This window comes from Chrysochloris asiatica, unplaced genomic scaffold, assembly GCF_000296735.1.
Source record: "Chrysochloris asiatica unplaced genomic scaffold, ChrAsi1.0 scaffold00132, whole genome shotgun sequence".
In the NCBI taxonomy this organism is placed as follows: Eukaryota; Metazoa; Chordata; class Mammalia; order Afrosoricida; family Chrysochloridae; genus Chrysochloris; species Chrysochloris asiatica.
Window position 1 is genome coordinate 4,668,568 of NW_006408650.1, and position 14,194 is coordinate 4,682,761.

At 51.7% G+C, this 14,194-nt stretch overlaps 1 protein-coding gene across 2 annotated transcripts in view; it reads right to left on the reverse strand.

Annotated features, from left to right (window-relative positions):
- TNRC6C (trinucleotide repeat containing 6C) overlaps window positions 1-14,194 on the reverse strand; it is a 40,993-nt gene that overhangs the window by 9,131 nt on the left and 17,668 nt on the right. For both annotated transcript variants that reach the window (XM_006869539.1, XM_006869538.1), the window contains exons 5-14: window positions 13,544-13,601; window positions 12,603-12,745; window positions 10,798-10,947; window positions 8,956-9,096; window positions 7,471-7,590; window positions 5,573-5,656; window positions 5,224-5,464; window positions 3,808-3,975; window positions 1,779-1,970; window positions 1,247-1,390 (exon numbers count right to left, since the gene is read on the reverse strand). In XM_006869539.1, coding sequence (XP_006869601.1) covers window positions 1,247-1,390; window positions 1,779-1,970; window positions 3,808-3,975; window positions 5,224-5,464; window positions 5,573-5,656; window positions 7,471-7,590; window positions 8,956-9,096; window positions 10,798-10,947; window positions 12,603-12,745; window positions 13,544-13,601 — 1,441 coding nt within the window. The remainder of the gene's footprint in view (window positions 1-1,246; window positions 1,391-1,778; window positions 1,971-3,807; window positions 3,976-5,223; window positions 5,465-5,572; window positions 5,657-7,470; window positions 7,591-8,955; window positions 9,097-10,797; window positions 10,948-12,602; window positions 12,746-13,543; window positions 13,602-14,194) is intronic.

A 14,194-nucleotide genomic window follows, 5' to 3' on the forward strand; every position in this document is an offset into this window, starting at 1 on the left:
CCTGTCTGCTCTGCTCAGCGCCACATAAACCACCCTTCCACAGTCCTCAGAACACAGCGGCCCCTGTCTGCTCTGCTCAGCGCCACATAAACCACACCCTTCCACAGTCCTCAGAACACAGCGCGCCCTGTCTGCTCTGCTCAGCTCCACATAAACCACCCTTCCACAGTCCTCAGAACACAGCGCCCCCTGTGCCCTCACTCTGGCACAACTGGCTGCTACATTCAGCAGGGCCTTCTCCATCTGCCTGGGCCGTGTCCCTGTAGCAGTGCTGGTTGCAGGGAGGTCACCCTGCCCTGCACTCAGAGGGCTGCGCAGAAGGGTGAGAAATGCACGGCCCTGGGGCAGACGGAGGATATAGATCATGGAGGATATAGATCATGGTGGATTTTCAGCCACACCGCAAACCTCTCTAGAATCCTGTCATGTTAAAGGGCCACAGACACATGCCCATCTCTCTGCGAGCCCCATTTGAAGTAGACACCTGGAGTCATGGTCTGGTGGCCTACCCACATGACCTCAGGGGTAAGAAGTATCCCTGGCCCCTGGCTGCTCTGAGGTGAAAGTGGAGCACAGCCCTTCTCAGCCCAGATCTGAAAGCTGCCACTCTCGCCTGATGCGGTTGTTGGGTCGCAGACTGACAGTGTCTCTGCTGGGAAGTAAGACCCAGGATGGCCTGCTGATTTGTCATCCCACTTTCTGTGGACGAGAGATGAGACTGCAGTGGCTGTTGGGAGGTGGCTCATCTTTAGAGTAAATCAGATTTAAAGTCGGCACTTCTCCACTTACAGACTGAATGGTTAATAATGTGAATTTATAGCACTAGGCTTAAAAGAACGGAGCTCTGGTAGCATAGTGTTTAAGAGTCGGGCTGCTAACCTCAATGCCAACAGTTTGAAACTACCAGCGTTTCCGCGGGAGAAAGATGAGGCTTTCGGCTCCTGTAAAGATTTATAGCCTTGGAAACCCTACGCAGGGTTGTTATGAGTCGGAACCGACTCCACCGCTCACCACCAGCACCAGGTATAAAAGAATGCTTAAGAACTGATGTGTCAATAAACCCAATGCCCCCCTCAGCTTCCTTCTCACACACCCCCCTTTCTACTGCTTGAGAGACATGGCCGGAGGCAGCGCCCTGTCAACTGTGTGTGCCTCCGCCGCACAGCCAGACCTGCTGCCGTCACAGCACACCTGAGCGGGTGGAGGGACGACCCTGGAGCAGGCAGAGCTGTGTCCCCTCTCTTACCTCCACTTTTGAGGAGGTAGCGGTTAACATCCTGTATGGTGGTATTCATTGTTGGCCCCGTGGGGACACTGCCGGGAGTGACGTCGGGGTCATTTTCGGGATCGATGTTCTGAAGTCCTTTCCATGGTACTCCAGGGTGGAATTCTGTTTAGGAAAACCCCAACAAAGCACGGCCACCTATTAGATGCTCATTCTCTTCATGGTATCTGTCTGCGGGACCTTTAAGGGTCTGGTAACAAAGGGGCGAGGTCAGGCTCTCTTCCATCAACTCATCAGCCCTCAGGAACCACCACAAGTAGGCCGTGCCATGGCCCCGTGAAGGCAGTTCCCACAGGGGGCAGGAGAGGGGACAGCAGCGGCTCTACCGGTGGCATGTGGCACCCCCTGACTGTGATCAGACTACAGAAGCCACAGAGAAAGGTCTGTAGCCGACCACAGCCAGCATTTCCAGTGTAGATGCCAGCACTGCAGTGTATGCTCTCAGGCCGGGGCGCACGCCCGTCTGAGGCACCGAGGGTCTGCCTGGTCTCACCTGGGGGCCAGTTAATGCTGGAGCCATTGGAGATTTGATCACTGTCTGATTTGGCACGTGACCAGCTGTGGGGAACAGCTACAGGAGGACTGGCTGGTGACTCGCTGCTCTGCATTAAGTCGTACCGGCCGTAAGAGTCATCGACGGAGGACTTAGCTGGGGGCCCGATGCTCAGACCTCCAGGGATAGCACCTACAGGAGTAACAAGAAACCAAGGCAGAGTCAACGCTCCTGCCTGACAGGTCCCCGTCATTTAATGTCTGTTCTGGAAACTCCGGACGGCATTATGTGATCACAGTCCCATCAAGTGGTTTGCTAAGAAAGAAAGCAGCCCTCCTTTTGTGCATTTCCTCCTTATGATTTGAAAGTCCCCAGTGCCAACAAACAGTGGGGCTCCAGGAGCATCCCAATCCCTGCGATGCCCTCTTGGCTTCCTTTGCTGCCCACCTGCCACAGGCCTTCTGCTCCCAGCACAGGCTCCTCCGTTAGGGGGGCTCCTGGTCTCAGGCAGCAGCACTGGCTCTGTGCACACGCACCCCAAGACCACCTCTCCAAGTCTCTCATGCAGTTTCCTGGCCCTATGCCCACATGGCGGACTCCTGATGGTAGCACAGCCCCCACTGGGCCCAGACACCAGTGGGCTCCCTGAAGGTTTTAACAGAAGAGGCTTTGTGCGGACTAACTATAGATTGTATGGGACTGTCTGTTCTCAATCATATGGGGCTCACCTAGCATCCAAACTGCAGAATGCATCGTGGACATGAAATGACACACATCTGTACAGGCTTTGGCTTTGTCATTTGTTGTACACCCTTGGAAATTAAGCGACTATTTTGAATTTAGCCCAAATATTGTCCTTTAAAGACTGGAACGTTTTAACAACAGCTTTTATGGTGCGAATGGTTCATATGCTCAGCTGTCAACCAAGAGTTCTGGAAGTTCAAGACCACTAAGAAAGGCCTCTAGTGTGGCGCCATGGGATAATGCACTGGACTGCAACGGCAAACCCACCAGGCGCTCCACAGAAACTCCAGACAGGGGCACTATTAGTCAGAACCGGCTCAACGGCATTTAACAACTACAACAACAACAAGAAAGGCCTGCTGATCTATGAAAACCCCAGGAGCACAGCTCTACTCTGACACACACAGCGGTGCCATGAGTTGCAGATGATTTGAAGGCAACTGGTTAAGAAGAGTTTTCGTTTGTCAGGTTGGAAATCTTTCTGAAAGCTGCTCATAACCAACTTTTGGGGGACAACTCTACGGCCTACCTTCCCTCTGGTCTGCTGCCCTCACTTGTTAACAACTACGGAAGGACAAGTTAGTGGGCTTGGTGGGACTAACTCACTGAAACATGTCCTTCCTAAGCTGACCAGCTAAGGGTGAATGTGATCTTGTCCTCCCACAGCAGGACCCAGCTGTCCAGCCAGGAGCCACTAGAAGAATCTGTCCTTTTAGAGTGCTTCATGGTGAGGGACAGTCACATCGCCCACTGAACGTCCTCTTGCTGTTTTGGTACCTGGGCGTTGAGAGCTGAACACAACATCTCACACAGAGACACAACCTTGCAGGCTTAGTATTTTTGTTCCTTCCTCCGGTCTAAGCACGTGACTTCCTAATTCGGTTTTACATATACTTTTTGTTGTAAAGATTTCTCTCAAACGAGATAGGTGAAAAGGGAAGGCGCTCAGGCGGTGACCTAGATTCTTTGCTGCTCTGGGCATTTCCAGCTGCTTCTGGGTTTGTAGCCAAGATCTGACCATGGAGGTTTCAAACAGTTTGATCATCCAGAAGCTGGGATCTTACATACTCTAGGATGGAGAATTTTTAAAACTCAAGTTTCAGCATCAAATTCTTACAGAAGAAATCTGCTAATGAGTACAATGGGGCTTCAATAATTTTCTTGGAAATTGGAATGAAGGAATAATGGAATTTTCCCGTTCTGAAACCCCCCTTGTGTGTGATACACTTGGATAATTGATGAGTAAGAAAGTAGCCTGAAACATAGGCTTCCGGAACCAACATACCGTGCTTGCTGGGGTTCTGGTCCAGAGGAGAAGCAGCGTTGGATAAGGTGTCCAGGGGGTTGGGGTGAGTCCACTGAGGCAGGCGCGACTGGGACTGGGACGGGTCCTTCCCCGACAAGCCGCCCGTGATGTCCACGCTGTTTACATTCATGTTTGGGGTCAGTCCAACTGAAACGAGAGGTGCTATTAAGGCACTCCCCTGCTTTCACTCTAACTTATGGCACCCCAGAGACGGCCTGAAGAGAATTAAGCACAGGGTCGTGGCTCAGGCCCATCAGCCACTGGGAGGGAGAAAGATGTGGCAGTTTCCATGGACACCAACAGCCTCCGACAGCCCGCGGGGTAGCTCCATTCCTTCCGACAGTATCGCTCTGAGTGCGCACGTATGGATTCTAGCAGTTGGTTCAGTTTGGAAAAGATCTCCTAGAGCAGGGTGGGGAATGTCCAGCCGGTAGGCCATATGAGGCCCGAGAAATCATTTGGTCTGGCCTTGCCAAGGCAACCTCAGTTGCAGCCATCACACTGTTGTTGCTGTTAAGTGCCATCAAGTCAGTTCTGACTCATAGCAACCGAGGAGCAGCTGGTGGGTTTGAACTGCTGACCTTGTGGTTCACAGTCCAGTACTGATCCTACAACAGCACCCCAGAAGTCCAGCCATCACATTATGGATGAGTTCATTAAATGTTTGACTAAAAATAGCAGGCTCATTTTGAAGTTGATAATTTGGCATGGCCCATGAACGATGTTATAAATATCTAAATGGCTCTTGGCAGAAAAAAGGTTCCCCACCATTACTCTAGAGGATCAAGCTAAACCTTAATTTACAGTCTAATACTTTAACTTTGCATGCTGCAGAAAGGCAGATATTTTGTCTTTTTAATAACATATACGTTTATGACTATCATTACTGAATTGAGGTGAAAATGCTAACAAATATTTTTGACTAAGTAAAGGCATTCTTTTCATTTCACTTAAAAATAGAACATGTCCAAATAATTAGGGAAATCTTTTCCTATTTTAGGATATTTTATGGCGATGCACTAGATCAAAAGCACTGTTTCAGAATTCCAGCAGGTGTCCTCAGTCTCACCTACGGATCAGGGGAACTACTTCATAGTAGTAGCTCAGAAGGAGTTTGAGAATGTCATCAGTGAACCCTGTACAGGCCGGAGCCTGGATGGGAGGTGGGAGCCTGCCCAAGAGGGCGAGGGAAGATGGGTCCCACTATAGAGAGCGAGCCAGAAGGGGCCCAGAATGGTGAGCAGTGACAAACCGACCTTACACTGTCTCAGGCAACCTTTAGAGCGTTGAGAGTGACTTGGGGTGTGGATACAGCCTTGGGTCCAGAGCGGGAGCACTTCTTACAGCTAACAGCAGGCCCATGTGTCACTGAGGGCGCCCCCACCAGGGACTCACCAAGAGGGTACGGAGCGAAGGTGTTGGGTGAAGACTGCTGCTCTTTGGTCTGCAGGTCGGGGAGGCCGGGAGCCTGGGGGTGTGGGGGGAAGCTGTCCATGGCCGATTTGCCTGCAGAGGGATGCAGAGACAGGTGCGGCGGGGGTGGCGGGGGCGGCGGCTGCTTCACAAGCAGGGCCTGGGCCAGCTGGCGCTGGTGCTGCTGGATCTGCTGCTGCAGGTTAGTGATTGTGCGCGCAACCTGGAGGCCGAGACGCACACGAAGGCACGCACGGGTTAGTAAGGCCGGGAACCATGTCTGTCCCCCCTGCCTCCCAGCACCCAAAGAAATGGCTTTGGGGGCACTCACTTGCTGTTCCTGCTGCCTCATGGGTCCGGAAACATTACGCTGGGCCTGTAACATCTGCTGCTGGATTTGTAAACGTTGGTATGCCTGTGGACAAGGAGAAGGTTCCAAGTGTTAGATAAAAAAAGCTCAACTTCTAGACATAAACATCAAGTTACTCAGAAAAAAAACCAACCACCAAGGTTCTGGGTTTTCTAGGATGTCATTGAAGCCTGGCAGGGGCACCATGCCTCACCAACACATTTTAGGGCACGAGTTTTAATAGCTCGACCCCTGCCCCTGCTTGCTCTGTGCTGACAATTATTTCTCAGTTAATGAAGACATCAAAATACTTGGATCATAGTGAGAAAAAAGTATTCTCATAAAGATTTAGACTAAAGTCCAGAACAGCCTAGCAACTTAGCGGAACACAATAACACTAGTGAGGAGCTCTGGTAGCGTAGTGTTTACGAGTTGGGCTGCTAACTTCAAGGTCAGCAGTTTGAAACTACCAGCTGTTCTACAGGAGAAAGATGAGGCTTTCTGCTCCTGTAAAGATTTACAGCCTCAGAAACCTATATAGAGTCGCTATGAGTCAGAACCGACTCCACGGCACAGAACTAATGAACCAATGAACCAACCAACCAAATAACAGGTTTTTTGGCCAAGTGGAGAACACTGGCGATGGGGCTGAGCTGAGAGCTAGCCTGAACCACGTCAGTCTCGTGCCACCGAGGTTCTCTGTACACTGCTGCTCAAGGGTTTGATCCGTTCACTGTCTGAAAATACTGCGGAGTTCTCTAGACGACTTTTTTTCAAGGACTGCTGGACATTCTTGTAAGAGGGTCCCACCAAAACAGAGTCTAAATACCAGGAGAGATCATACGATTGGGCATGCCTCCTTTGTGTGGACATTATGGGGAAATAAAAGATGTCACTTAACCGAATCCGTATAGGTCTTAAAACTGAGCACCAACACTTGATTCTAGCCTTTTCTGTAGATAGGAAATGATAACAAGAAAACTCCCACAGAACACATTTAAAAAATAGATGCATTAATGTAATCCAACATCTTTCAATGTCTTTCAGCCATAGGGACTCAAGACAAACAAAAATGTAAGAACTGAGTCTAGAGATTGGGACAATGTGTCTGAACACAGCAGCAGCAGGGCTACCCAGGGAAGGAAAGCGGTTTTCCGTTACGGTGACAGCTGTGCCCGATTTTACAGTTTCTCTCCCGCCCTGTAGCCAAAGCACTGAAGCCCCAGAGCCTCACACGGGGACCATCCTCAGCCCACCGTCACTCCTCCCCCATGTGCTGCGCTCGCTCGGGAAACGCAGACATGCTAGATGCGTGGCCAACAGAGACGCAGGGGATGGGTCTTCAGTGCTCCATAGCCAGGGGTCTGTGTCTCTGCCTGCATGGTCCTGCCTGAGGCCTTCTGGGTTGGAAACTGCTAGAGAAGCCTTCTAAATCAAGCAGGTATCAATACATTCGAGAATGGAGTTAACACACTCGGGCCCTTTCATATGAATAAACCCAGGCAGTCTCTGAGCACAACTGGTATGCCAGCTTCCAGGAAAAGCAGCAGGCTCGGAAAATTCAAAATACAGTATGTTACAAAATGTTTCTGTGTCCCCTGGCACTGATGGGAAATGCTGGCTGAGCAGGTAAGCCCCAACACACGTCTGATGAAAAGATTGGGGCCACCTTCTAACCGCAAAGGGACCAAAGGGTTTACAAACTTAGCAAAACCCCCTTATGTGAAATTCGGCCTCAGCCTTTGTTGGTTTGAGAACTGCATTGCCCCAACAAGAGGAAAAGCGCTTGGTTGGTGACGTCATCAGCCGGTCTTATGAGGGAGGGAGGAGCAGGAGAGCACCTGCCTTTGTCTGTAACTTCAGTGGACCTGGACACTCACCAGCTGCAGCTGATAGAGCTGGTTCAACATCGTCATATGCTGAGGGTTCATTGGCGAGGTTAATAGTGCAGGGTTGAGACCAATGTTTTTTGCTGCAAACTGCAAAAGCTGTGCTTGAACCTGTTCAACACCAAAGACACCATCAGGCACTGAATTTCCTACTGAAAACGATTTACTTACCCATGAAGCTTTTGGAACTTCAAGACTGATGACTTGAATGACAATTTTACTGGTCTCACATGTAAAGGTCAAGGATCACTAAAAACGTGTGGACATTTCAACATGCGTCAAAACATGCGTCTGTGAAGAACCACAAGGAAAGACAGGAAGAATGGAGACAAGAGTGACAGCCTGCTGCAGACGCTCCGGCTCTAAACGAGCTCTCCAGGGCTCGGGCCCGGATTTCACATTCTGTCAGAGTACTAGGCAGGACCTGCACATGGCCGGGTGGAATGTGAGACCTTGGGGATGAAGCCATTCCAGTGAGGCTCGAGAGGGCACCTGCCCACCCCTTTCACCAGCACCCCAGTCTCAACTTTTTCTCTCGAGATACCCGTATCCGTAGTCTAGCTGAATGTTCCCAGCTCAGCAAGCGCTCTGCCCTCCACTTACACACTCAGGCCTTTTCTCTGGCCCTACGCTCCCCTGCATGGGCAGAGTGTGGCTGGCCTCCTCCCATGCAAGAGTGGAATTCATGTTCTGCCCTCGCTTTCCAAGGTGTGATGTATACCTCCATTGTACAGGTACGCAAGGTGATTTTAGGTGGGCCGTTGAGGGGCACTTGAAACAAATACTTGTATTAGGAGCCTACAGGCATGTAAAGTCTCTCTAAAAATAAATCTATTTAAACTGAAAAGGAGAGTCCATTTAAAGAAAGATAAGAGGCTGTAACAAGGATGGAGACCAGAGTGCGGTGGTGTGCTGATGACTCTGGTTTGGGAAGCGTCCACTCACCACCCAACAGGGTCTGTCCTCTCTCTCTGGCTGGCCTTTCTGCCACCTGCCCTTGGCCCCTGTGGCTGGCTGTGGCTGTGTGACTAAGTGGGGGAGGCAAGGAAGTGGCCACCTCCATATGGTGCTGTCCGCTGGCCCGGCCTCCTTCCCGTGGCCCTGTCTGTCTCCCTGAGCCTGGTCCATGGCAGGAGGAAGAAGAATGTGTGTCCCACTCCATTGCTGACTGCTGCTAGGTGGTGGGCTTCACAGTCTCAGCAGCACTCCGCCTGTCACTGCCTGCCCCCACCACACAGTCTAGGTGAATTCACTAGGTGCATCCAAGTCATTCTTGTCGAGAGCACCCACACAGAGTGGCAGGTCTATCTTTCCCGGCACTCTACCCATCCCCCCGCAGGTGGGTGCCAGGCATGGTTGGCTGGTGGAGGTGCTCCACAGAGTGGGAACAGGAGAAGTGGTTAATTTTGCTAGACAAACGCACCCTCCCTCCTTCCCAGGTGGCTAGGTCTCCCCAGCTCAGGCTGTGGGTCTGACCTGAGGGGATAGAAACTGAGGCACTTGAGCACGGAGACCGGGCTGGGAGGAGTTGAGAGGTGGCGCTTGCTGCGGTGGTTGCATGGTCCTGGCTTGTGCGGCTCCGCTATTGCCAAACATACCCAGATTGCCACTCGGTATCTGGAGGGAGAGCCAAGCAGGACACGTTATCAGGTGAGGAAACCCGCTCACGGGGACTGTTTCCTACACGTAAATACTCCGCTTGCTTCTGTCTCCAACCAGGGCCACCAAGAGCACCTGAAGTTGGTGGCCCGTGGTGGACAAGCAGTCCAGTAGGCTGGTGCATGCTTTTCAATCGCAGGAGTCACCAGAGTACCCACTCCGGGGCCCCCATGTGGGCTGTACCTCTAAAGATGGACAGTGCACTGTTTCCACAGACGAGCAACACCCAGGCTGCACTCACACACAACTTGTAAAGGCACTAAAGTGTGAGGGACACACAGGGGCTCATGACAAGAGAAGGTGCTGCTCGGTGACACATCAGCTGCTCACATGGGGCTCTGCAGTGACGTTTGCACAGCGAGAGGTGCACTAAGGCTCACTACAGTTAAGCTGATTCCAGCTCAGGGCAGACAGTCTCTTCCTTCTCCTGCAGAGAGGCTGATGGGCTGGAACCGCAGATTGTGTGGTTAGTAGCCCAATGCTTAATCCACTGCACCACCACGGCCCCTTAGCATGGTATACAATATACTAAGACAATATTCACCTAACTGATCTTAGATACGAGCCTCACTTGACTGTAACATGACTTAAAGAAAGATTTTGAAACGGAACTTGTTTGTAATCAGGGACTGCCAGACTTAGCAATTTGAATAATTTACATTTTCAAAAGAGTATTTATGATGAGAGTTAAGAGCTGCAAGCCCAGAGACCCAGGCCTGTGCCCAGGCCCTGCCGAGGCTGGACGGGTGGCCTTAAAGGCTCACTCTGCTGCTAACAGAAAGGTGGGTGGCTAGAGCCCTCCAGCGGCTCTAAAGGAGAGATGACTGTCCACTCTGCTGCATGGGGTTGCTATGAACCGGAATCAAGTCATCAGCATGGCATAGTCACCACCCACAGGGCCAGCACTGCAGACCCACTGAGATCCTGTAAATTTGGTGGTAGTGTGGAGGCTGGAGGAGACCACATCCGGGGATACCGGCGGATATGGGGACTGTTCGGCCGGGCCATCTCTTACAGGGTGTGTGTTGTGTGTGAACCTCATCCCTGTGAATACCAATTAGAAGGGAAGCCCCACACACGGGAAGGGCAGTATTTGTTGCATGAAATGAGAATATTCGAGAACTTGCTGGGGAGAGTGAGACCAAGCTGCCCACAGCCAAAACCCTGTGGCTCTTCAGGTGGGAGCTAATGGCAGCAGGGTTCTCTGATGTTACCCTGGTTCTGGGGTGATGGCCTTGGGGAGAAGCTGATTCTGCAATATGCAGTCACTGAAACTAGCATGATGCGAGAATTCCAATCCTTTTTAAGGGAATGTAAAATGACATACGGCATCCTGGTGTGGCACAGTAGGATAAGCACGAGACTGCTAACCACAAGGATGGTGGTTGAAGCCCATACATACTTACACAGGGCCGCTGTGAGTCATTGAAACCAACTCGACTGCATTTAACAACAACAATAAAGTGACAGAGACAACTTGGATATGCCTCTTAGCACGTAACCCCATTTCCAGAAGGGCCATCCAGCTCTTGACAGTTCTCAGCCACCTGTACAGATCCAAGTCTGTTTGAAAACGCAGGTACTGACTAACAGTGAGAGCATTTATTTTTCAAGCGGGTGAAACCCAAGCCAGGCTTAGCTCTCTCCCGATAGCCTTACCTGTCTAGAAGAATTCAAGTTTTGCATGCCCAGCCCGGAGGCAAGCCCACCCAGGGTCTGACCAGGGAGCGCGCTGTTTGAAAGGGGGAGCTTCAGGCTTGGTGAAGGCAAAAATGGTGAAGGAGTGGGCTCTTCCACGAGGCCGCCGTCCTGATTGGAGAGAGAGAGGGTGAGCTGTGACAAGGCACAACAGTGTCCCAGGAGGGGAGAAGGAATCCAAAGGTCAAAAAAGCGGGAAAACAAAGGGATGGAGAGGACGGGTGAAAGGAAGAGGGGGAGAAAGACAAAGAGAAACAGGATTAAGACGCTGTTTTCACTTTAAAAAGACTTCACAAACACAGACAGCAACCTGCGGTACTCTTAGTCACTACTGGCCCTGTCTGGGGGAGGACAAGGAGAGGGTACAGACACAGCGGCCAGTATTTTGGGAAGACATAGCTCTTTTATTTTCAAACAAACAGGTTCCCTTTGGGACGTCATCTACCAAGACTCTAGGGTGTGCGCTAGGGTGAATCTGCTGACATTCACCTGGTTTTGGCTGACACAGTCATTTCATAGGGTTTAATCTCATACTGGAGTCCTGGGGTGGCGCTGTGGGTTAATGTTTGAACTGCAAGGTCAGTGGTGCAAGCTCACCAGCTGCTCCTCGGAAACCCTATACAGGGTTGCTATGGGTCAGAACCGACTGGATGGCACTTCACAACACAACAACCACCTCATACTAGGCTTGGTGGTGGCGATGTGCTGTGGAGTCGGTTCTGAGCGACAACGACTTTGTATAGGGCTTCTGGGAGCAGAAAGCCTCATCTTTCTTCTGTGAAGCAGCTGGTAGATTTGAACTGCTGACCTTATAGTTAGCAGCCTAACTCATAAACCACTACACTGGCAGAGCTCCTTCTTGCTAGAATACAGAATTCTGTTTTTTCATTGTGCAGGGAATACTAAGTGCCAAGTGCCTTACATACTTATTCACGGAATCGCAGCCAGCCTGCGAGGTCTGGGGCATTAACCCACCTTTACAGACCTGCTGCCAGCAGCTCAGGGCTCCCACTCAGGGCCACCAGCTCGAGCCCCGTTTAAACTGGAGAGGCAGATGAGCAACAGATCATTTCTTTAGTCTAAGTGTATCTCTCAGATTGTTCACTGCTTATCTGAAATTCAGGGCTAACTAGGCCCTGGAGTCCTGCTGCGGTGCTGTAGGATAAGCACTGGACTGCTAACCACAAAGTCGGCAGTTGGAATCCACCAGTCACTCCTCAGATATCCTATAGGGTTGCTGTGATTTGAAATGGACTGGATGGCACGTAACACCAACAACAGAGCTCAGCACAGGGCAGAGCAAGGCCTGGACCTCCACTCCTACAGCTTTCTGCAGTGGCGAGTGTCGAGGCACCCCCATCTGGAGAGGGGCCATCGGCCCACATCTCGAGGGGTCACCTGTAGTGCTCTCTGGGGTGTCAGAACAGGCATGGGGGCTGACACTAGTCAGGGTCACGCCCTCTTCGAGTCCTCTCTGAGAGGAAATACCACTCGACAGTAACTCCAAGGTGGACAGGCCCTATGTACTGGGCAGATGGAAGCAGACCCCTGGCAAGTCCCCACAGTACATATGAGGAAACATCTTTCCATTTTAGTGGTTTCACTCCCAATCACATCATAGCAGACACCCTCGAAACAATGGGTACAAGTCGCTTCAGGGTCACAGACTGCCACACTGATGTCAAGCTTGCATCAGGGACACAGTGAAAACGAGAATCGACTCCTGAATGAAACACAAGTGACCAACAGACCCCTCCAACTCCCACCTTGTCCAGAAAGGTGGGGCGGTCCACGGAAGACTCTTTGGAGATTGGTGGGCGGCAGCCAAGGGGTTTGGTGACCATGCCATTATAGTCGGTCACTCCCAGTCCACGCTTGTCCATGTCCACCTTCTTTTCCAGCAGAGCGCCTGCAACAGGTACAGACAAACCACACTTGACCTGGGACACAGGTGGCATGGTGGCTCATGCCTCAGACTGGGTTTAGGACCCTCCCACCCATAGGGTGGCCAGCTCTGCCGTGGTCAGGCTGTTATCGGCTGGGCATCAGCTGGTTTGCCTGGGCTCCTGCCTGGGGTCTGCTCTCCTCCCGGACTCCCCTGTTATTTTGCAGGGGGTCTCCTAGCTGTGAGAGCACAGCTCTGCCGTCACGGGTCTTTCAGTGTAGTGACTGGTGCTACCTGAGCTCACTGTAACTGATTTCACAACCCTGACAAGTTGATTCTCCACTCCCGCCAACCCACAGCTACTGTCCCTGCCCTGGCATGCAGAAGGCCCAGGCCTCCTGCCCCGGATTTCTAGTCATCGGAACTAAGAGCTCAAGCAGGAGGGCACCTTCTTCCTTGACGGTACAGCCTCCTCTCTCAGTGCTAGCCAGTGCTGGTCTGAAAGCGCCCTCTCTGGTAAATGCTCCATGAGCACTGATGGCAAACACTGCCTTACAATGTCTATTGTCATGTGTCTCCAGAACAGGCAGTGGAGGCAGCTGCTGTTTGGTGACAGACTGGGGGGGAAAACAAGAGCAAACGTTCAACGTGACCTTGGCCATTCATCCCCAGAGCCTGGTGGTTTCAGCTCTTGCCCTTTGCCATGCCCATGGGGCTGGCTGTCCTGTCCTCTATGCCTAGCATGACAGTAAAACCCTCTGGGAGGCCCTGCCCACACCTGGCACCCCGGAGACTGGACCCCCAGCATGCTCTGTGGCTTACTCATGGCCTGATCGAGATTCAGATGGTTGCTCTTCAAGGCCTCTTCGGCTGGCTCTCTCTGCAGGAGACAATTCCATTAGGACTGCCCGTCAGCTGTCCACTTAGAGGAATGAGGACTGGCCACAAGGCAGTGCCCTGAACTGATGTGGGGAAAGGAGAGTGTGGCATCCCAGTAAGACTGGGCACAAGGTCTCATCAGCATCTACCGCACAGCACGGGCTGCCCGCCTCCGGACTCCAGGGCTCTCCTATCAACTGGTTCTCACCAAGAAATGTAAAAACACATTGAAAAACCAGTAAGCCCATTTAGAAAATCATTTCTGACTGGAGTGGGTTGAGCTCAGTGGGAGCTCAAGCTGGGGTCCGAAGCTGGACCCATCCAGCATGGATGGACTCCTGTGGTGGGCACTCACTCACTCAGCCACCTCCCGCCACTCCACAAAGGAACACTCACTCATTCATGGGGCTCCAGGTATCGAAAGGGAAATTCTCTTTTGAAAAAGGATTTGGAAAAAAGGTACATGAAGAGGACAAAGGGCAAATATCGGCACTCCTCAGGTCTGGGGAGCTAACAGAGGGGGCTTCAATTTCAGAAGGGTCCAAGACGTGGGAGCCACATGCGTCTGGGCAGGGTGTCTTTTCGTGGGAGCCA